General features: G+C 39.9%; 1 protein-coding gene across 1 annotated transcript in view; it reads right to left on the bottom strand.

Moving 5' to 3' along the window:
* Positions 1-22,828, bottom strand: part of LOC149203177 (SNARE-like superfamily protein) — an 85,391-nt gene that overhangs the window by 42,834 nt on the left and 19,729 nt on the right. Inside the window, exon 2 of the mRNA XM_089403360.1 lies at positions 9,764-9,877. Coding sequence (XP_089259486.1) covers positions 9,764-9,877 — 114 coding nt within the window. The remainder of the gene's footprint in view (positions 1-9,763; positions 9,878-22,828) is intronic.

Below are 22,828 nucleotides of genomic sequence, written 5' to 3'. Positions count from 1 at the left end.
ACCAGTGCATTGTAAAAGAAGTTTCTTATTAAAGAAGAAAGAGACGAATTGCAGCAGGTGGTTTTCACCCACATTGGGTTTCCACCTTATATCATGGTGTTCATGTGTGTGGCTCTTGTGTGATGTTATGTTATGTTATACTGCACCTGTTTACTATTAATATGCTTAATAATGTTCTGATGCATTTACTAAAGATTAAGCTAACTGAATTATAAGATCTCTAGATATACGCTGGTTGCATTAGACACAGTAGCGTGTACACGCGGGTTCACTTAATTGAAGTAGCATATATGTTTCTGAGTATGAAATTGGAAAGGTTTTACTGATCTGATAATACTGATTCACCCCCCCCCCCTCTCAGTATTATTTCCAACACGTTTATCTTTCGATATGTTGATGTTCTTATGTTATTCTGACTCTATAAAATTTTGACTCTTGATGTATCAGACTTGACTTTTATAATTTTATGTCAATATTCATTGTTCAGTATTCAATGTTCATGGTAGGAAGTGGAACATCAATATGGTTTAAACTTTAATCATAATGTATGATGTATGATTGTAAATTAAAATTTTAAATTTATATGATATTAGATAATGATATTCATATCAATGATCATGCTTTGCAGCTTTTCAATTCAAACCCAATTGTCATAGTGGACTCAATTTATAAATTATATTTTATATTTATAAGCTTTTAAGACCTTGACGTCCCCCCACATTTGTTGAAATTTGGTACCGGAGGACAGGTGGTTCCCTTAGGCTTTGATCTTTGGCCTAGGGAAAAGTGTCCAAAAGAATTTAATTTTTCTCCTAAAGTGACTTTATAATTTTATAAAGTTAAATCTAATTTAAAAGTGACTTTAAATGATAAAGTTATTAAGTCTAATTTTAAAGTGACTTTTATAAAGTCAATGAAAAATTAGAAAGGAAAAGTGACTTTGGAAATAAATGACTAAGTGGGTCTTTATTAAAGTGGGGTGAATTAAAAAATAGAAAGTGAGATTTAAATGAGCATTTAATCTCAACCATTGATCTAAATCTATTTCAGCCATTGGATTTAGAGATCACCCAAAAGTCACTTGGATCACCCAAAAGTCACTTGGAGTTATATTAAAGGAGGAAAAGGTCATTCATTCTTTCATGAGCAGATTGGGAGAAGGAGAGCAAGAGAGCAAGAGAGATTTCTGAGCAGGAAGGAGAAGGAGACAGCAGCTTGGCACACATTCCAAGGCAGCAGTTGAGCAGATTTGTACAGCTGATTCAGCACATAGTGAAAGGCAGATTTTTGCACAAAAATCGAGGAGCAGTTTGCTGATTTTTCTGCACACAAAACGGAGGTCGTACAGCATTTATTGCTGTCCTGTTTGCTGTAATTTCCAGATTGCTGTGAGGCACGGGAAAGGAGATAAGTTGTAAATTTGCTTGCTGATTTTTTGCTGAATAATTCTCACTGTAAAAAGACAATTTTCAGAAATAAAAAAGAGCTCTCAAACTGGTTTTCCCCAAGAGTTGTAGGGGGTTTTTCCAGGGTCAAGTTGACCAAAAATATCAGTGTTTTAATGTGTTTTAATAGCTGTTTTTAATTGCTGATTTTTAATTCTGCAATTTCCAGCATTCTGAAAAATTTCCAGAATTTGTGTTTTCAGCAATATTTATTTTTTCAGTCTGTTAAATGTATGGTTATGGGAATGGGCATTTAACTACATGGGAGAAATAAGGAGAAACTGAAAACCGGGGTGGGAAAACAGAAATTTTTACATGGTATCAGAGCTTGAGTGCTGAAGGGCAGTTTGGGACAGCAAAAGGAAAAATTACAGTTGCTGATTTTTCACTCAGAAAATTCCAGCAAGCTGATTTTTTCATAAACAGCAGTTTTATCTTTACTACAGCAGTGCTATTTTTCAGTTTTAGGACAGCAGGATGTCATTGGGATTGAGGGTGGAGGATAGGCTGGATGGGCATATAAATTACAGCGTTTGGAAGGAGAGAATGCAGAGTATCTTTGAGGAAGCAGAAGTCTGGGATATCATGGTGCATACCACACAGAACCCTGTTATTGTGCCCACTGATGTTACTCAGTTGGCTGAGTATAAAAAGAAGAACAATAAGGGTAAGAGGCTGATTCTAGACGGAATCAAAGACCATTGCATTCCTCATGTGAGAGGAAAGAGCAATGCCCATGAGATGTGGACAGCATTGTCCAATCTCTACCAGAGTACCAATGAGAACCGGAAGATGGTCCTGAAGGAGAAGCTGAAGAACATTAAGATGGGTAATGATAGTGCAGCTGGATATCTCACAAAGATTACCAATGTGAGAGATGAGTTGGCAGCGATTGGAGAGGCCATTCCATCCACTGAGTTGGTGCGTATTGCAGTGAATGGCCTCCCCCGTTCATGGTTGAACTTTGCTGATGGGGTTTGTGCACGTGAGACCCTTCCCACATGGGAGAGGTTTTGGGATGATTGCATTCAGACAGAGATCAGGAAAGGACAGCTTGGGGCAGTCAAGCCAGTTGAGCAGGATGAGGACGTAGCACTGGTGGCAGGAGGCAAGAAAGGCAAAGGGAAGAAGCAGGCTTCCACAAGCAGTGGTGGGGGCAAAGGCAAAGGTAAAGGTAAACAGGGGAACACACAGAAGGACTATTCCAAGGTGAAGTGTTGGAATTGTCAAAAGATGGGACACTATGCAGTTGTGTGTCCGGAGAAGAAGAAGAAGAAGGGGAAGAACCAGGACGTGGCAGCTTCAGCAGAGATTGAGGACTTTGCTGGTCGTTTTGACCGAGAGTTTGCGTTCACTACGTGTGAGTCCTCTAGTGCAGGATCACCTGCCACACAGGTTCAGAGGGAGCATGCTTTTCCCTCAATTAGCGGAGCATCTTTAGGTATCTGGTATGTGGACAGTGGGGCTTCACGTCATATGACAGGAGTCCGTGAGTACTTCTCAGAGCTTTCAGAGAGTGGCACTGATATTGAGGTAGTACTCGGTGATGACAGAGTTGTTAGAGCAGTCGGGGTGGGGACAGTGACATTTCAGAGGGAGTCCAAACCTCCCTTGAAGGTGTCAGAGGTTCTTTATGTGCCAGGGATGAGGAAGAACCTCATATCCGTCTCAGCTTTGGAGGACAGAGGATATGAGGTACTGTTCAGGGGAGGACAGGTGTTGATGTATCCCAGGGACACTCCAACTGATTCAACTAGAGTGATAGGTGTACGCCATGCAAAGGTGTACAAGTTTGCATTCCAACCCCTTTTGGCATTGAGCAGTAGTACCGACAGCAGAGCTAGCAGTTCTGAGCTGTGTGAGATTTGGCACCGCAGGATGGGACATATGTATCATGGAGCCTTGAGGACATTGCGGGAGATCACTACAGGTGTGCCAGATTTCAATACTGATCACTTTGATACTTGCAGAGGTTGTGCAATGGGCAAGTTTGCCAAATCCCCTTTTCCCAGCAGTGACAGCAGAGCGACGGGGATACTTGATTTGATTCATTCCGATGTGAGCGGTCGGATGTCTCATGTTTCCTTGAGTGGATATGAGTACTATGTGTTATTCATTGATGATCATTCCAGGAGGACCTGGATTTATTTTTTGAAGACCAGAGAGAGGTCTTCAAGCGGTTTCAGGAGTTCAGAGCTCTTGTGGAGACTCAGACAGGTCGAAAGATCAAGTCCTTGAGGTCGGGCAATGGAGGAGAGTACACCCTTGGAGAGTTTGTTGACTATTGTGCGGAGGCAGGCATTAGGAGGGAGTTCACTGTTCCTTACAACCCCCAGCAGAACGGAGTTGCAGAGAGGAAGAACAGATCCATCATAGGGGCTGCCAAAGCCATGTTACATGATCAGGGGTTGCCATTGTTCTTGTGGGCAGAAGCCTGCAACACAGGTGTTTACTTGCAGAACAGGAGTCCGCATCGTGCCTTGGGGCACATGACTCCGGAGGAGGCTTTCTCTGGGAAGAAGCCTGATATTGGTCATCTTCATATCTTTGGATGCATAACATACTCCTATATACCCAAGGAGAAGAGGACCAAACTAGAGCCCACCGCAGAGAAGGGTATCTTTGTGGGCTACAGTGAGACCTCAAAGGCCTTTCGGATTTACATCCCTGCACAGAGGAGAGTTGTTGCCAGACGGGATGTGAAGTTCGAGGAGGACAGGGCCTTTAGGAGGTCACGGGAGTTAGAGTATCTGGATCAGCCAGACCCTCAGCAGCAGTTGAGTCAGTCGCAGGGATCCAGTGGGCAGGGATCAGGAGGATCCGGAGGTACATCTATGAGGATGTCAGGTCCGTCAGTGAGCAGTGGCTCATCGAGCCAGAGGGGTGGTGCTCCGGGCAGCATGCAGAGCAGTTCACAGAGCAGTTCACTAGGGAGTCCACTGATGGACAGTTCACACGGTACCTCAGCTTCTACAGGTTCAGGTGCAGGCAGGAGGACAGCAGACAGACAGTCAGGAGTTCAGGCTACTGATGATGATGAGGAGGAGGAGTTTCATTCTCCGGTGGAAGAAGTGCGCTCAGGGAAGAGGAAGCCCAAGTGGCTTCAGGACACCTTGAGAGATGCCACATCTGTTGCTGAGCCGAAGAGGCCGGTCAGAGAGAGTAGACCACCTGAGAGGTTTTGTAGTTATATGGCGATGGTTACCAGCATCCTTGACTCTGAGCCTTCTAGCTATGAGGAGGCAACTAGCCAGCAGGTCTGGAGAGAGGCCATGCAGGAGGAGTATTCTTCTATCATGAAGAATGATGTTTGGGAGGTGGTGCCGAGGCCTGAGGGCAAATCCGTGGTTACTTCCAGATGGCTTTACAAGGTAAAGCATGCTGCAGATGGCAGCATTGAGAAATTCAAAGCGAGGTTTGTGGCTAGAGGGTTCTCCCAGGTAGAGGGAGTTGATTATGAGGAGACCTTCGCTCCCGTGGCTCGATATACTTCGATCCGCTCCATTATATCGATAGCAGCAGAGATGGGTTGGAAGATCCACCAGATGGATGTGAAGACCGCATTTCTCAATGGCTTCATACAGGAGGAGGTGTACATTGAGCAGCCACAGGGCTTTGAGGTGCATGGGAAGGAGTCCCATGTGTGCAGATTGAAGAAGGCCCTTTATGGCCTGAAGCAAGCTCCCAGAGCTTGGTACTCCAGGATAGATGCATACTTGCAGGGGATGGGTTTCACAAAGAGTGAGGCAGATCCGAACCTTTACTTTATTGTGATTGGTGAGGAGCCTCTCATTCTGGTGCTGTATGTGGATGACTTGATCATTACAGGTGCAGAGAGACTCATAGAGCACTGCAAGAGATATCTTGCGGCGGAGTTTGAGATGAAGGACATCGGCTTGATGCATTACTTTTTGGGTTTGGAGGTGTGGCAGGAGGAGGGGCATTTCTTCCTGGGGCAGGGGAAGTATATTGTGGACATCCTTAGCAGATTCCACATGGAGGATTGTAGACCCATGTCGACACCGATGATCACCAACTGGAAGAAGCTTCATGCTTCGGATTCCGAGTTGGTGGATCCCACATTGTACAGGCAGCTGATTGGTTCCTTGATGTATTTGGTCAACACTAGACCAGATATCTGTTTTGCAGTCAACACGATGAGTCAGTTTATGTGTGAGCCTAGGAAGGTTCACTGGGTGGCTGCAAAACACATTTTGCGGTACTTGCAGGGGACAGTGGATTATGGTCTGGACTACAGGCAGGGAGATGGAGTGAGATTGGCAGGATACACTGATTCTGATTGGGCAGGTTGTGCTTCTGATAGGAAGAGCATTTCAGGGTGTTGTTTTGGGTTGGGTTCAGCAGTAGTGTCATGGTTCAGCCGGAAGCAGCAGTCAGTAGCACTGAGTTCAGCGGAAGCAGAGTATATGGCAGCGAGTCTAGCTAGTTGTGAGGCCATCTGGCTTCGCAAGATGTTGTTTGGCTTATTTGGTCAGCCGTTGAGACCTTCAGTGATTTACTGTGATAATCAGAGTTGCATTAAACTCACGGAGAATCCAGTATTTCATGACAGGTCAAAGCATATCGGGATCAGATATCATTTCATCAGAGACTATGTTCAGAAGGGAGTTGTGAAGCTTGAGTATATTTCCACTGATGAGCAGGTTGCAGATATCCTTACCAAAGCCTTACCACGGGGCAAGCATGTCTACTTCAGAGACAAGATGGGTGTGGTGAGGAACACCTTCCTCGGTAAGAGGGAGTGTTGAAATTTGGTACCGGAGGACAGGTGGTTCCCTTAGTCTTTGATCTTTGGCCTAGGAAAAAGTGTCCAAAAGAATTTAATTTTTCTCCTAAAGTGACTTTATAATTTTATAGAGTTAAATCTAATTTAAAAGTGACTTTAAGTGATAAAGTTATTAAGTCTAATTTTAAAGTGACTTTTATAAAGTCAATGAAAACTTAGAAAGGAAAAGTGACTTTGGAAATAAATGACTAAGTGGGTCTTTATTAAAGTGGGGTGAATTAAAAAATAGAAAGTGAGATTTAAATGAGCATTTAATCTCAACCATTGATCTAAATCTATTTCAGCCATTGGATTTAGAGATCACCCAAAAGTCACTTGGATCACCCAAAAGTCACTTGGAGTTATATTAAAGGAGGAAAAGGTCATTCATTCTTTCATGAGCAGATTGGGAGAAGGAGAGCAAGAGAGCAAGAGAGATTTCTGAGCAGGAAGGAGAAGGAGACAGCAGCTTGGCACACATTCCAAGGCAGCAGTTGAGCAGATTTGTACAGCTGATTCAGCACATAGTGAAAGGCAGATTTTTGCACAAAAATCGAGGAGCAGTTTGCTGATTTTTCTGCACACAAAACGGAGGTCGTACAGCATTTATTGCTGTCCTGTTTGCTGTAATTTCCAGATTGTTGTGAGGCACGGGAAAGGAGATAAGTTGTAAATTTGCTTGCTGATTTTTTGCTGAATAATTCTCACTGTAAAAAGACAATTTTCAGAAATAAAGAAGAGCTCTCAAACTGGTTTTCCCCAAGAGTTGTAAGGGGTTTTTCCAGGGTCAAGTTGACCAAAAATATCAGTGTTTTAATGGCTGTTTTTAATTGCTGATTTTTAATTCTGCAATTTCCAGCATTCTGAAAAATTTCCAAAATTTGTGTTTTCAGCAATATTTATTTTTTCAGTCTGTTAAATGTATGGTTATGGGAATGGGCATTTAACTACATGGGAGAAATAAGGAGAAACTGAAAACCGGGGTGGGAAAACAGAAATTTTTACAACATTTCCTAAAAATTGGCAGGGAGCTTTTGCATAGGCCACTCCTCGCCCCCTCGTCCCAAAACCTTGGTGGAACATTGGGTCAGCCTGAGACCTATCCTCCTTGTATCATGGATTTTGTATGTTTTAGGGGCTTTTAGTGGCTATTAGCCAGATGAAGGTAAGCAATTGGTCCCCCTTGTATAAAAAGGGGAGCGCTAGCCTTCATTTCCAACATTGCTACTTGTCTTCTCTTACATAGCTCGTTATGGATGAATGACTTATGCAATATCTTGGAGATATGATCTATGGATGCTTTTTCAAGTTTTGAACAATGATTCATGGCTAGGATTTCATTGATGAGCATTGGTTTACCTATAAAGTGTTCTCAACTTCTTTCTAGATCATTTTGGATTTGTTTATTGAATATATGAAATCTTCATGTGCTTAACAAGTGATGAAAATACTTTTTTCCTTGCATCTTTCTTAAATAGACCTTATCTTGTAAACCCTAGGAGGGATTTTAATGGAGAACCCCCCCTTGAAATCATTTTCGAAGACTTGTTGAAGGACATAAACAGACAATCTATGGTTTGTAGTAAAGCACTCTAGTTATCTTTCTATAGGAATACTTTTGGGTTTGTCTTGGACTACCCTAGGGTTTATCCAAGATCCATTTTTCATTTTCTTATAAGAAAGTTCATGGCTTGACTCCATAAGCCCAAAAAAATAGTAGGAACGAGTCTTAACTCCCATTAGTCAATCTCTAAAATCAAAATCAACCTCTTATTTTATTGTTTTAGGGTTAGATTAGAGTTTATTTGCAATTGTAGTTCAGTTTTCAGCCATGATTAGGGTAGATGTATAGGATTTAGTTAGCATTTAATCATCAAACATATATCTTGTTGTCATTTATTGTATTTCTAATTGAATTTTTGGCCCTATAGGGCTTGACGGCTTGCACTGTTAGGGCTGTTATGTGCCCTTATTATGTCAGAAAAATAATTGTTATAAAACCCTAATTTAACTTGCATTTTTTGCCCACGGGGCGTAGAATAGAAGGTAATGGGGTGTACTGTTAAATCACTCTGTGATGTGAAGGTCATTAGTTCGAAACTCTATGGGCAAAAATCCAGCCATGTTAAGCGCTGGTGTGGCCCAGGCTGGTTCAATCCTTGGGTGATTTTCACAGCTTAGATGCTCCCGGATCGCAGTGTCTCAAGGCAAAGGTTAAGCGTGTAGTCCTCTCAAACTCAAAGGGCTGAATTATTTCTGCTGTTATAACTTAATATTTTGCTGAAGATTGTCATCTTTCACACAAGTTTTACACAGCCATAGTTTTTTGTTTTATTTATAGTGTTTGGGGTACTTCCTTGCCCTATCTTCACTTGACATGTGTCACAAATTGTTTTGGATACTTCACTCACATAAATCTGGAAATTGTTTTAACCACCTTGTTTCATTTTGAATACTTAATTTGGTGGTGGTATGTTTGAGTTACTAACATAGGAGGCCATAGACATTCCCATCTTGCTATAGGATTCCTTGAAGTTTCTCGGGAATCCTGCCTTGTGTTGGATTTTATCCTTCACTAAAACAAGGGAAGTGATTACAAAAGAGACAGAGGTAACACTTCCATGTTACACTTGTATACACCCTTCTGATAGGCTTTGCACTAATGTGTGAGATTTTGTGATAATAGGACGTGTCTATTATGACTGCCTTCTTCCTCCTTTGGTAGACCTCAATGATATTTTCACTTCCTCAAATCTTGACAATTTCTTGCCTTGCTTCTTTTCTTATAGACTTTATGTCTCGGCGACCACTCTTGTCCATGACTTCCATTTTTACCTTAACCACCATTAATGTAATCTCTCTCTATTTTAGAGTTGGTAAAAGTCACTCTAGTTAGTCATCCTTGGTCATAACAAGGAATGACTAGGTCTCTTTGTCTTTGTATCCATGATTACCACATCAATTAATGGAATTAAGACCTTCTGGGGCAACTATTATTCATGGTCACTAGGTCACAAAATCTGGAAAATTAATTCGTCTAATTAAGCAATCCCTAAGGTATAGCTCCTTTGAGTGGTAAATATTACACCACATCAAAATGCATGTGAATAATTTAGTTTTACCATTGCAAGCATTCTATCTGTACCATGGGGTTAGTGACTCAGTTTCTGCTTTCCAAAAGAATTGCTGAAAACATTCAAGCTGATGCAGCTTCCTAATGACATTTAATGCTTCACATTGTTTCAAAAATCACATGCATGCTTCTAAGAGGGTATGATTCTGATATGTGTATTTGTATTGTAACAACTGGTTATCCCACAAAAATGCTACAAAAGAGGTGATTAGGAAACCTTTGCTTGCAAATATAACTTCATTGTCACCAAAGAAAGAAACCTCAATTTTCACAATAATTTATGTTTATGGTCACTTTACATCCCCTACTAGCATATGCAATAAAATTATTAAAAAGAAAAACAATCTCAATTCAAATGTCCACTAACATGAAATCAAAGGGCAAGATAATGATGCATACTTATGAGATGCTACAAAAAGCTCTTCATTTTTTGCACCTCTAAGATTCTCTGTCCCCAGTTTTACTAGAAAAGATCTCCAGTGCAACCGTTCTTCTGCTGGAACACCATGAAATCTGCATCCTTTTATTAGTCAGTGCCAACTGCATTAAACATCTTCCATGAACAACTTTAGACATAGAATCATAAGAATGAAACAAGCAAAAATCTGCTGAGCAAAAAAGGTAGACTGAAACTTCATGAAATCATTTCCTACCAAAAAACTTCACGGTTGCTTGAAGCACTGCAATGAGTCTCCAGATTCATAGCTCAGTCTTGTGTTTTTCTCTTATCAGAAATAAAAAAAAAAATATATTCTTTGGAAAAAGCAACCTTGCAACCCCATTTTCTAAAACTAATGGGTTTGAAATCTGACTAAAAAGAGATGCATTTAAAAAGCATCTATCTTGAATTTTTCTAATGGAATGTCCACGGGGTCTTGGATAGACGGTGATCAGGTGCGTTGTTAAGGCACTCCTAGATGTTAAGTCACTGGTTCAATTCCCCCTCCTATTCGGGTGCTATTCTTGGACACGGCCATGATGTCGCCTCACTGTTGCCAAACTTACCCAAAAAAAGAATCCAATTGAATAAAAACCACATTGACCTGTGATTGTTGACTATGGGAAATGAGAAGAAAACAGGTTTGCCATTCTGGCTTTGCAATGACCTAGTCCTATAAGGCATTTAAACAAAGACAATGGAAGTACGGAATACTAGATATCAATATGTTTAACCAAATCCACCATTGCTCCTTCTGATGCTGACTATCTTGGACCTTTACCTTCAGATAAAGTCCCAACACCAACATCATATAGAATTACATTGACCAGTATTGTCAATGCCTATGATTCTTCACCCAGCTTGCATTGTATGTCACATTGTATCAATACCCAATGCCCTATCAAACAATGTTCAACCAAGTTTCCAGGACGGGGGGATGCAGGAATAGGGGGATGCACAGGTGGAACAGGTGAGAACACCCCCAAATTTTAGGGAAATTCAAGGGGGGTGGGGATATATATATAATTCAAATTCAATAATGAAATACACTGATTCATACATCATAAATGATTCAATGAAATAGAAATAGTAAAATAATGTATACATTGATTAAAATTCATCATTCAGAAATCTAGAATCTACATTGATTTAATTTCATCGTTCATCATTCTAGAATCCACATTGATTTAAATTCATGATTCATTATTCTAAAATTTGATTAGTACTAAGCAAAATAATGGATACTAAAGTCTGAAAACTGGAATAGTAAATTGAAATTACTCAAACTCAAAAATAGTAAAGAGTGACAAGTCAATGTCTCAATCCAATATCTAGAGTCTAAGACTCAAAAATTAAAACTGAAAATGACCAATGGACAATGAACCAATGTTAGCAGTACCAGACTCGTTGACCCCAAAACTGGAAATCGGAAAAAAACCAAACCAAAAAACCTGTCGACCTAAAAATACATAAATATTCAAACTTTGAAGAATAATACATAAATATACATGTGCATTAAGATGAATCCAAGCCATTATACACATATATGAAAAGTTTCTCATATATATAGCAAGTGTGCATATAACCAAAATAGCGTCGAGTGCAATCCATCTTTGAACCAAAAATACATCAACAAAGAGGCTCTAGATGGCCTATATAGTCCAAAAAAAGATCATGTTACAACAAATACCTGCATATCATAAAAGTCATTGCCTATATTGGGATCCTCATCATCAATATCACCCTCTATGTAGTGAACTAGAGTAATTCTGCCCCAAGCGTTTTCCAGGTTACTAGGATTTCAGCAGAATTTCCTTTTCCAAATAAGTGTCAGTTTAATACAATTAACATATTCTTCAGTGAACAATACCAGTTTTTCAAAGATATAATAGTCTGAATAGAGCGAAGTAGCATTCAATGAATCCACATTCCAATACAATATATCCAACAGTACAGTGTATTGTTCGTCAAACCCATAAAATAATTTGGCACAATATTAAGAAGATCCCGCATTTCCAAGAGAAATCATCAATAAAAATAATATAGTACTCATGTTTTGTTGCGAAGGCTGAAAAGGGTTCACAAACATCACAGTGGACTCACTCCAAGATTGCATCTGCTCTGCTATCTCGGTCATGGAAAGTGGATTTACATATTTCCCCAATTTGCAACCCTTGCAAACAACCTACTGATCAAGGGAGCCTTTAGGGAGACCGTTGGTAATTTGTTGCATGATTTTTAAGGCATGATGGTGTAGATGACCCAATCTACTATGCCAGAGTTCTCCAACATCTCGACTCTACACTCTTTCAACCTTACTGTTCAATGCAGTGCAATCTCCCACCTAAGTTTGTATAGGTTCTTCACTCGAACCCTGATTTGCTTCACTTGCCCGCTAGCTATGTATCTCAGAAAGGCTTTCCCTTTATTGACAATAACATCATAGCCTCTATCCTCCAATATTGCTACAGAGATCAGGTTCTTCTTCAGCCCAGATACAAACATAACATCTTTGAGGCAAAGAGGAGAGGCTTTATCCCTCTCAAAGGTTACAGTACCAATTCCTGTAGCATTCTACTTCCTGTCATTCCCCATTTCGATATGCATCTGGAGATCCTTCCTCTCCAGGCAACTAAAAAACTCCTTGCACCCTATCATAGGGAACAAGGCACCGGAATCAAGGTACCACACACTACCCATAACAGTGTTTGCCATGCATGCTATCAGGGTGAAGTCTAATTCGAATTATGAAACCAGTGCTTCACCTCCTGCTCCTCTTGAAGGCTTCTTGTTAGACTTCTTGTGCGGACATTTAGTTGCATAGTGCCTGTATTCATGGCAATGGAAGCATTTTATCTTGCTCAAGTCTTTCTTCTTGCCATTATTTTGGATGGATTCAGGTTTGCTTTGGGTCTTCTTTCCTTTGCCCTTCTTCCCCTCTCCAGCCAATGCAAAATTTTCTTCATCCTCTGCTCTCGATGATGTTCCATCTCTAGTATTCCTCCTGAACTCTTCTTGAACCAAATCAGACCACAACCTTGCCCAATTCAATAATTTTTCCCATCCATTCAGAGAGTCCTGGTAGTTGTGTCGGGATTTTGGAAGGCCTAGAAGAGCTAGGCTCACCAGGTCATCTTCTACAATATTCACCCCAACCCCTCCAAGCTCATCTCAAACCCATGTGAACCTGGAGAGATATTGTGGAACAGTATCATTCTTCTACATTCTTATGTTTTGAAGTTTGTCTTTCATGGCCAATTTTCTATGTTCACTACTATTTTTTAATAGCTCAATCAATGTCTTCCACATAGCAAATGGTGTCTCTTTGCCATGGAGATTTATGACCACATGGTCTCTCACACCTTCTAGAAGAATTATCATGGTCTTCTTCCATTGGGCTAATTGTTGTGCATCAAATTGTTGGGGTTTTGCAATGTTAGTTTTAACATAATCTAACACACCATTATCATCAAGCGTCGTTTCCATTCGATCCTTCCAGGCTATGAAATTTGAGCTACCCTCCAAGGCATACTCCAATCATAGTCTGTTGAAAGATATTCTCCTGATCCTAAAGAAAAATTGTTGCACTGAAGCTACAAATTCGAAATTCCTGAGACAAGTTCGAAATATTGGTTCTAATGTGATTTCAGGGATCTGATACCATGTAGAAATTGTTGAAGAATCTAGGGCAATGGGGTATAGTAGGATTCTTCTAGACTTTATAACAATTTGTGAAGCACTTTTACAATTTATCTTGTTAGCTTGATCTTCGTCTCTTATTATTATTGTGTGCGTGTTTACTTCAACAAACTACTACCAAAACACAAGAACAGAAGATATTGGCTCTCTTCCATGGCAAAACCTCTCTCTCTTAGAGAGGAAAACCCTTTAGTAAATTTCTCTTACTGAAGCTTCTATTGATCAATTACAAACCCTAAACCCTTGACAAGAATATCCTCCAAGCACAAGTCAAGTCCTTCCTTTGTTTGACATTTTGAATCCTTCTTCCGGCACTTCGTCCTCCTTCCTTCGGCAACTAGTGATGGACCTTGTTTATGTGAGCTCTAGAAGAGACTTCAATCTTTGATCCTTGCTGAGATCCTTCACCAATGAGGATACCTTCCTTCCCTTGATCCAACCAAGCTTCTTCTTGAGGTGTAGTTGTAGACTTGATATGGCAGCTCTGCAGCCTGCAACCCTAGTTTCTTCCACGTGTGGGAGGTTTCCCCTATACTTTTGGCTCTTTTCTCCTTCGCTTGAGAGACCCTCTTCTACGCTTGAGTAGGAGGCCTTATAGGCCTAAGTTACTAGCCCAAACAATGAGATATATATGATTGTGATCTTGTTGTTGTAGTGACCGCAGATTTTCCTCTATTTCTAGCACGTGTGACTGTTTTTCACCCTAAAAACAGTCCCTTCAACTTCGGTTTAGGTCTCTCCTTCTTCGTTGCACTAGAGGCTCCTTCTACTTCGTCTTTCTTCACCCTTTTTCAATCTTCCTTGCTCGTTGATTTCAAAGTGTGTGTTAGCTTGTCGTTGGAGGAGTGGACAGCCTCTATATATAGAGGTTTGTCCCTCCTTTAGGCCGACTTGAGGACTGTAGGCCGACTTGAGTTTTCTTCATCGTTTCTGCTTCTTTTAGTGATGTCATTGCATGGAGAGGACTTGTCTTTGCTTGGAGTGATATTCTTTGACTCGTATACAAATTTATACCTGGTGTAACATACCCTTAAGGGTCTTCAAACTTTCTTTTGACTCTTTGACTCACCTATAGCACTTTAACATGTGCTAGACCTATTTCAATGAGCAAGAAACTCATTGATAAATATAACAAAAATAATATTTCTTTTCTTGAATAAATACAAATATCAAAAGTACATTTATGAAGACCGAACCTAGTTACACTTTCTTCAACACTCCCTCTTAACTAGGGAGGTATTCATAAATCATTACAAGGTGTTTGGCTATTTTTCAATCTTGAAGAATTCACATAAGAGAAACCGAATTGGCAATCCATCTGTTATAGCATCATAGTAACCAACATTGTTCATAGCAAGGCCTTGACTAACAGCTCTATCTCTCATAAGATCAGAGCACAATGTTGGCGAGACCAATGACTTATAGACACCTTAGTCATTGTCTCTCAAGGTACATACCCACCCGAGTGTTCACTGAGTATGAATTTCTAAGACTATTCTTGTCTTGTGTTCCCAACCCTCAAAGAATATCGGTCCTCTTGCCTACTCTTGTCTTGGATGCCCTACACATCCTCAAAGAGCATTGAATGCGAGGTGATTACCCAATCCTCCCATTGTTTCTTCCCAAGTGAAGACAAGAATGTTGTGTCTATTTCTTCCTTTTAATTGAGGAAGACATGCCCAAGTTTCCTCTGACAAGGAACTTGCCCAAGCTCCTTTGTAGTTCGGAACTTGTTAGAACTCCCTCTTAGCTAAGGACTTGTCCATTCATCAGCAACTTCTTCTTCATGGGTCCTTCAGCTGCTTGATCTCCTTCTTTCCTTCGATGCCATGAAGTCTTTGTTTGAACTTCTTCTTGGTAGGGCACTGACCATCGATCACTTTCCTTCCTGATTTGTCATGTCATTGCTCCCTTCGTGGAAAGTGGCCTTCTTGATATATATCAGGTCCTCTTGTCATCTGGCTACTCCTTTGTCATCTTGTCTATGCTTTGGAATACTTTTCACATGGATGTTTACTTGTACTTGCTTGTTCCCATACATTGATTTAGTAGCCCTTCATGACTTCATCCTGATATTGCTTCAGCATTAAATGGTGCTTTTGTTGGATGACTTCTTCATCATGACATCTTTGTAGAGTTAAATTAGTTATTTGCACCTTACTATCTCCAAGGCCTTCATAGGTGTCAAGGGTCCTTTGATCTTTTTCTTCCTTTGTCAGAGTTGTCATGCCTTCTTTCAGGAGATGTCTTTAATGGATCTTGTCAGATAGTGATTCTTTGTGACCATGGTGTTCTTCATATGCTTGATCTCTTTCTTCATTAGCTTCTTCTTGGATGATTAGTCAACTACCTTATACTCGTTATGGGAGAACTTCATGTTGACCTTCATTGCATTGTAGTGCATGCCTTCGAGCATGTCATTGGTGGAAGAGATCCTTTTACACTTGATCATGTCATAGAACTATTCCCATGACTCAATAATATATATATATATATATATGATGACATGACGTAATCTTTGATGCATACATACCTCATCTTGATTCTCCTTTGATCATCTTGGCTTTATTTGATAGTTCTCCTTGATTGGTGTACCCTTTCTTGCTTCATCTTCTCTTTCCTGCATGTCTTCCTTTCTTGAATCCCATAAATGGGACTCTCAATGAGACATCTGCCCTTATGTATGAACCTTCTTTTAAAGATTCTATCAGAAGATCTTGAAGACCCTTCTCTTGCAAATGTTTCTTCCTTTGATGATGGAGGCCTTCTAAGATTTTAATTATGATCAATTATTCTTTCATTGTGGATGAGGTCCTATAATAGGTATGCTCCTTCTATATGAATATCTTGAGCTATATCTACCATGCTCCTATATTCTAGAAGATATCTTTAATCATGCAATCTATTATATTTCTATATGCTCCTATACTACTCAAAACTTTGAAAGAAGACTTTTAAGTAAAGAGGTTGACTTAGTCATAGTAGAGATTTGGAGGATCTTCCTTTTTTTGCTTCTTGTCTTCTTCTTTCACTTCTTGAGTTACATGAGCTTCTTCCCTTTTTCTTTTGTTGTTGTTGTCCTTCTTAAGTTTAGGACAATCCCTTTTGTAGTGTCCATATTCTTGGCATCCAAAGCATTGGACTTTGGACATATCTCTATTGCTTGTTCTTCGTGGACCAAATTTGCCAAATTTTCCCTTTCTCTTGGCCATGGTAGCAAATGCTTGCTCCTTTGATCCCACATCATCCTTTGCTTTGAGTCTAGTTTCCTCTATCTTGCATAGAGACCATAGTTCACTTAGTGGGGTAGCTTCCTTCTTGGCATATATGCTTGATGTGAAGTTGCCCCAATCCTCAGGTAGAGCATTGAGTACTACAGTTGTCATTTCTCTGTCAGACATGACTTCTCCTAGCTCTTGAAGTTGATCCCTCATCTCAAAGATCTTCATGAAGTAGGGAGCTATTCCTTCCTTTGATATCTTCATCTTGTACAAATCATTTCGTAGAGATATCACTTCTCCAGTTGTGCTTACCGAGAATAGCTCTATTAGCTTGTCATAAATTTCTTTTGATGTTTCAAATTTGGAGACATAAGGAATGAGAGAGTCCTTGATAGATTCTATTAGAATCCTTTGAGCTCTTGTCTCATCCTTATTGTACTTAGCTAAGGCTTGAGTTTGTTCCTTAGCGGGGATAGTGATATTCCCTTTGATGTGATCTAGAAGTTCATTCTCTTTGAGAAGTAAATCAGTCCTCTTTTTCCATGCAAGGAAGTTATTGGTCCCAACCAATTTGTTGCTTTCCTTGCAAAAATACATTGATGTATATTCAGAAGGGGACATATACTTGATAGAGTTTGAGATGTAGTGGACTTGCTTTCTTCTTGAAGACTTGATGGCTTGCCTTCCTTCGATCTTGATGTTCTTCAAGTTGCTTTCTCCAAACGGACTTGCTTGATTATGAGATTTGCTTGATGACTTGTAGCTTGATGTAGTTCCCTCTTTGATTTTCTCTTCTTGTAGGTGCCTTTATATGAGGTTTTTCTTCTTGTTTTGTAGTCTTCCTTGATGAATAGTAGATAGTATACCTTCTTGTCCTTGATGTGATTGAGACTTCTTGGCTTGATGCTTCAACCTTGTAGATGTTCTTGAGATGTCGTTCTTAGATGAGTCACCTTATGAGTGTTCTTGAGATGCCATTTCCTTGATGTGTAACCTTTGCTCCGATTCCATGTTGAAGAATCTAGGGCAATGGGGTATAGTAGGATTCTTCTAGACTTGATAACAATTTGTGAAGCACTCTTACAATTTATCTTGTTAGTTTGATCTTCTTCTCTTATTATTATTGTGTGTGTGTTTACTTCATCAAACTACTACCAAAACACAAAATATTGTCTCTCTGCCAGGGCAAAACCTCTCTCTCTTAGAGAGGAAAACCCTTTCGTAAATTTCTCTTATTGAAGCTTCTATTGATCAATGCCAAACCCCTAGACCCTTGACAAGAATATCCTCCAAGCACAAGTCAAGTCCTTCTTTCTTTTGACACTTTGACTCCTTCCGACACTTCATTCCCTGGCACTTCGTCCCCCTTCCTTCGGCAATTGGTGATGGACCTTTTTTATGTGAGCTCTAGAAGAGACTTCAATCTTTGATCCTTGCTAAGATCCTTCACCAATGAGGATACCTTCCTTCCCTTGATCCAACTGAGCTTCTTCTTGAGGTGTAGTTGTAGACTTGATATGGCAGCACTGCAGCCCTAGTTTCTTGCATATGTGGGAGGTTTCCCCTATACATTTGGCTCATTTCTCCTTCGCTTGAGAGACCCTCTTCTTCACTTGAGTAGGAGGCCTTATAGGCCTAAGTTACTAGCCCAAACAACGAGATATATATGACTGTGATCTTGCTACTGTAGTGATCGCAGACTGTCCTCTATTTCTCGCACGTGTGACTGGTTTTCACCCTAAAAACAGTCCCTTCAACTTCAGTTTAGGTCTCTCTTTCTTTGTTGCAGTAGAGGCTCCTTCTACTTCGTCTTTCTTCACCCTTTTCGGTCTTCCTTGCTCGCTGATTTCAGAGGTGTGTTAGCTTGTTGTTGGAGGAGTGGATAGCCTCTATATATAGAGATTTGTCCCTCCTTTAGGCCCACTTGAGGCCGACTTGAGGACTGTAGGCTGACTTGAGTTTTCTTTCTCGTTTTTGCTTCTTTAGGTGATGTCATTGCATGGAGAGGACTTGTCTTTGCTTGGAGTGATATTCTTTGACTCGTATACAAATTTATACCTGGTGTAACATACCCTTAAGGGTCTTCAAACTTTCTTTTGACTCTTTGACTCACCTATAGCACTTTAACATGTGCTAGACCTATTTCAATGAGCAAGAAACTCATTGATAAATATAACAAAAATAATATTTCTTTTCTTGAATAAATACAAATATCAAAAGTACATTTATGAAGACCGGACCTTGTTACACTTTCTTCAACAAAAATTTGATAGAAATTGCAACTACTCAAGATTTCAAACTAAAAAACAAGAGACACAATTCTACTCTATTGATCTGCGGAATGGAAATCACAATTTAGAACATGCATAGACATGCAACAAGAAAAACCACAAGTACACAATGATTTCTAGGGGAACCCAACTGGGAAAAACCCCTCAAGCCTCTTTGCATTAATCAGTTGAATAGAGAACTATTACAATTGCTTGCTCCAGCTCTAAGCACAACCTGCAAAAGAATAATTGTTCTCTCTACTGAATGAGAAACTTTGGCCAACACTTAGCCAATTATTTGCTCATCTAGCCTCTTATTTCCTTACACAATCCTTGAGTAAATTAGCTCCTAAAAGATAGGAATTTCCTCCTATTTGCTTGTACAATTCCCAAGGATTGATCTCTTGACTGCATGCAACAACTATACACTCAAACTAGTATACAACTCATGTTACATTGGCCTTATCTCCTCCACCTCATCTGAGCAATTCGAATTCCATGCATGCATGAGCTATTTTGGGTTGATTGATCGGTTAACTAACAAATCTTTGAGTTAGATTGTTGTCCCACTAAACAATTGACCTTCAACTAACTCTATCAATTAGTTAGAGGTTAGTTAATTGAATACAACTAAAAATAACTGAACTAGATTACTAAAATTTAACAAGTGACACATGCATAACTCAACTCTAAGCCCCAACACGAATTTACTGAGCTAACTGAGTGACAAGAGCCATGTCACACTAGTTAACTGCCTCCAAGTTGTCCTGCTAATGTGGAAATTCGATTTTCTCAATTTGACTAATGCTAAAGTCAAATTGAGCCTTTCTTGCTACAAATTTTTCCCCAAAAAGAGGAGCACTTTCATTACAAAAAGAAGAAAAAAGACTTAAAAGAGGAGGGGAATCAATCACAGTAAAGAAATTGAGAAGAACAAGTATTGACATAAAATAGGCATACATAGTCCCTAAGGGAAATAGAACCCAACTTCCATAGCACTTGAGCATGACGAAAAAAGTTCAACCAATGCTTACATTGATTACAGGAAGTGTATATCTCCAGTCCTCATCCTAGATATATATAGTGAACTAGTTCATATTATGGTTGCCCAGATCAACAAAACTAGTGACTTTGGTTACAACCAGACTTCGGAATAATTAATTCACCTGACCCATGATGTGTGGGTCAATTACTCTTTAACAATAGCTAGACTTGAACATTTTTTATGGAAATGATCTAAACACTAGATAGTGACAAAGAATTATTGAGGAATAAGCATGATGCCACACCATTATCAAATTGAATTTGAATCCTATCAAATATTTGATTGAAGGCAAACATGTGTGTATTTGTTTCCAATGTTTTCAAAACAAAAAATGACAAGCTATAATAGTCTACACCCCACATGAGAATTAAGGGATCTAGGATGTTGGGTGTGACTGCACAACAACTCTTTAAAGCAAACTCCTGCACATAAATTGAACTGCAAGATCATATTTTATCTGTGTAGAATAGAAAAATACAACAAGATTGATGTGTAAAAGGAGGTGCCATGTGCTAGAGCTTGATTGTGGATGTGCTAGAGCTTGATTGTTTGCACACCACTCAAACCAATATTTTTTACGAAGGAATTCCAGAACTATTTCAATGGGTCACATAAGAGGTTTCTTGCTAGAAGTTTCCAAAGGATTACAAGCACTGGATGTGTGGATCACACCCAAGTTGGAATTCAACATAGATTCTATTGATTGCCCAATGACATGTGAACTAAGAAACTGGATTCGTTGAAACCCCTTGACGTGTCCTGAATCGAACGAATCAGACACGATTCAATGGCACACGTGTCCTCCGAATGCGTCTAAGCGTGTCCGAGGAACGTGCCCAGGGTGTCCCGATTTTGGGACATGTGTCTCCTTGAATTGTGTGTCAGGCGGCCCATAAAGATCAGTTTTGGGTCATTTCTCCCTCACTACTCTCTGTCTCTCTTGTTGTGGGTGTGTGGGAGCGACTAGCAAAGGGTTTGGGAGCATTTTGAAGGCAATTCAAGCAACAATTAAGTGCATTTTGCTTCTGTTTTCTTTTGCATTTTTATTACAACAGCTTGCATGTGCAATTTTTTTACAAGTTTGTGCATTTTTTTCTTTATTTTCTTACAGCATTCATGGCTCAATAAAGGGCAGCAGGGAAGGGGCAAAGGAAGGGGAGGAATGTCCCCAATGGAGATGCCCCTCTTGTTCCAATTTCATTAGGGTCTGCATGTGTTCCCTCTATTGGAAGTGGGGCTGCTACAACAGCTTAAAATGTTGAGGGAAGAATTAATTTAGAAAGACAGCAGGCTCAAGAAAACAAATATCCCTTGTGGAAGTATGTCACAAGAGAGCAAAGGCCAAGCAACAAGTTGAAGGGAGGAGGCAATGTTGCTTGGAAATGCAACTATTGCAATAATCATTTCATGAGAACTTATTACCATGTGAAAGCTCATTTGTTGGCTTTACCAAGTTGTGGAATTGGAGCATGTACACAGGGGTCTTTAGCTAAGACGAAAGAAATGGAAAAAGAGGCCACTGTTGGTGTGGCAAAAGTGGCTGCATGTTAATTTTAGATAACATTGGTATGTTCTATGCTTAAGACAATTTACTTCAATATTCCTTCAGCAACCCAATGACAAATTCCAATTATATCCAATAGCAATCACATTAACTTATACACATTGACAGTAAAATCATATGTAGAAGACAAGCCAAGACAAAAGGACACAAGATGTGGTGGATGCCAGGGACAAACCCCAATGTGGGGAAACCCTTTGATCAAATCTTCTTATTCTTCTTCAATAGTTCAGCACATAGAGAGAGAGAGAGAGAGTACAAATATCATAAATACAAGTCCAAAACACTGCCAAATCAGCAGGCAATGCAGCCCTAACCAGAAAGTCAACGGTGGTCAAAGCTGCCCCAAATCATCCTCTAATCAACTCTATCAACAGCAGAAAAATGCGGCCTCCAAAGAGGGTAAAATTCAACCCGAAACAGCTTAGTCAACGCAGACAAACTTTGCTGTAATTTATGTGGTCAAACCAGAAAGACAACATTGCAGTCAACACGATCAAACACCCCTCAATCACCTTGATTTTCGTGCCAAAGAATGCAGCCTAAAAAGATCGAAATTCTGGCCCATAACAGAAGTCAACGCTTGGTCAAAGTGCCCAAGTCAACGATGGTCACGCTGCTCTAATCACAGAAATTTCGGCCTCCTGAAATCTGCCTTCCTTCCACACGTGCGAAGAAGAGAGAGCCTCCAAGTGTATGAACCGATCAAGAGAGGAGAGAGAAGATGGTGCAATGAGATGAGTGATGTCCAAATGAGGGAACGGTCACTCCTCTTTATACAATTCGTTGAGGGTGAGGAGACACATCCATTGCGCTTCATGAGCCTACATTTGATTTAGGCCTACCTTGACAATTTGACCATGAGAAATAATAAATTCAAAATTCCATTTCTACTTGTCATAATGAGATGATTTTACATCAAAATTGTACCTCTCGGAAATAGGAATCCAATGCAATAATCATCTCCATCATATGAGTTGTCCTAAGGTGGAAGTTGGCCCTAGTTGCCAATTTTAACACTGCAACATCTAAAAAAAACAAGAATGATGATCCCCTTCCATTCTTGAGAAAAGCAGTAACAAATTTCCATTTGAGAGTTTTAATGGGGGACAAGCAGCAAAAAGAAAGACAATGGCACTTGATCCAATGGACAAGATTTTTTCAGAAAGAGAAACGGGAAAAGCTTGATCTCACCATTGTATTCTTGTTCTATCAGAACTTCATATCCT

This window comes from Pinus tabuliformis, chromosome 2_1 (genome assembly GCF_031772625.1).
Source record: "Pinus tabuliformis cultivar Carrire ecotype Pingquan chromosome 2_1, CPIR1, whole genome shotgun sequence".
Lineage (NCBI taxonomy): Eukaryota > Viridiplantae > Streptophyta > Pinopsida > Pinales > Pinaceae > Pinus > Pinus tabuliformis.
Note: the sequence above shows the minus strand (reverse complement) of the source record. Positions and strands in the feature narration are given on the sequence as shown.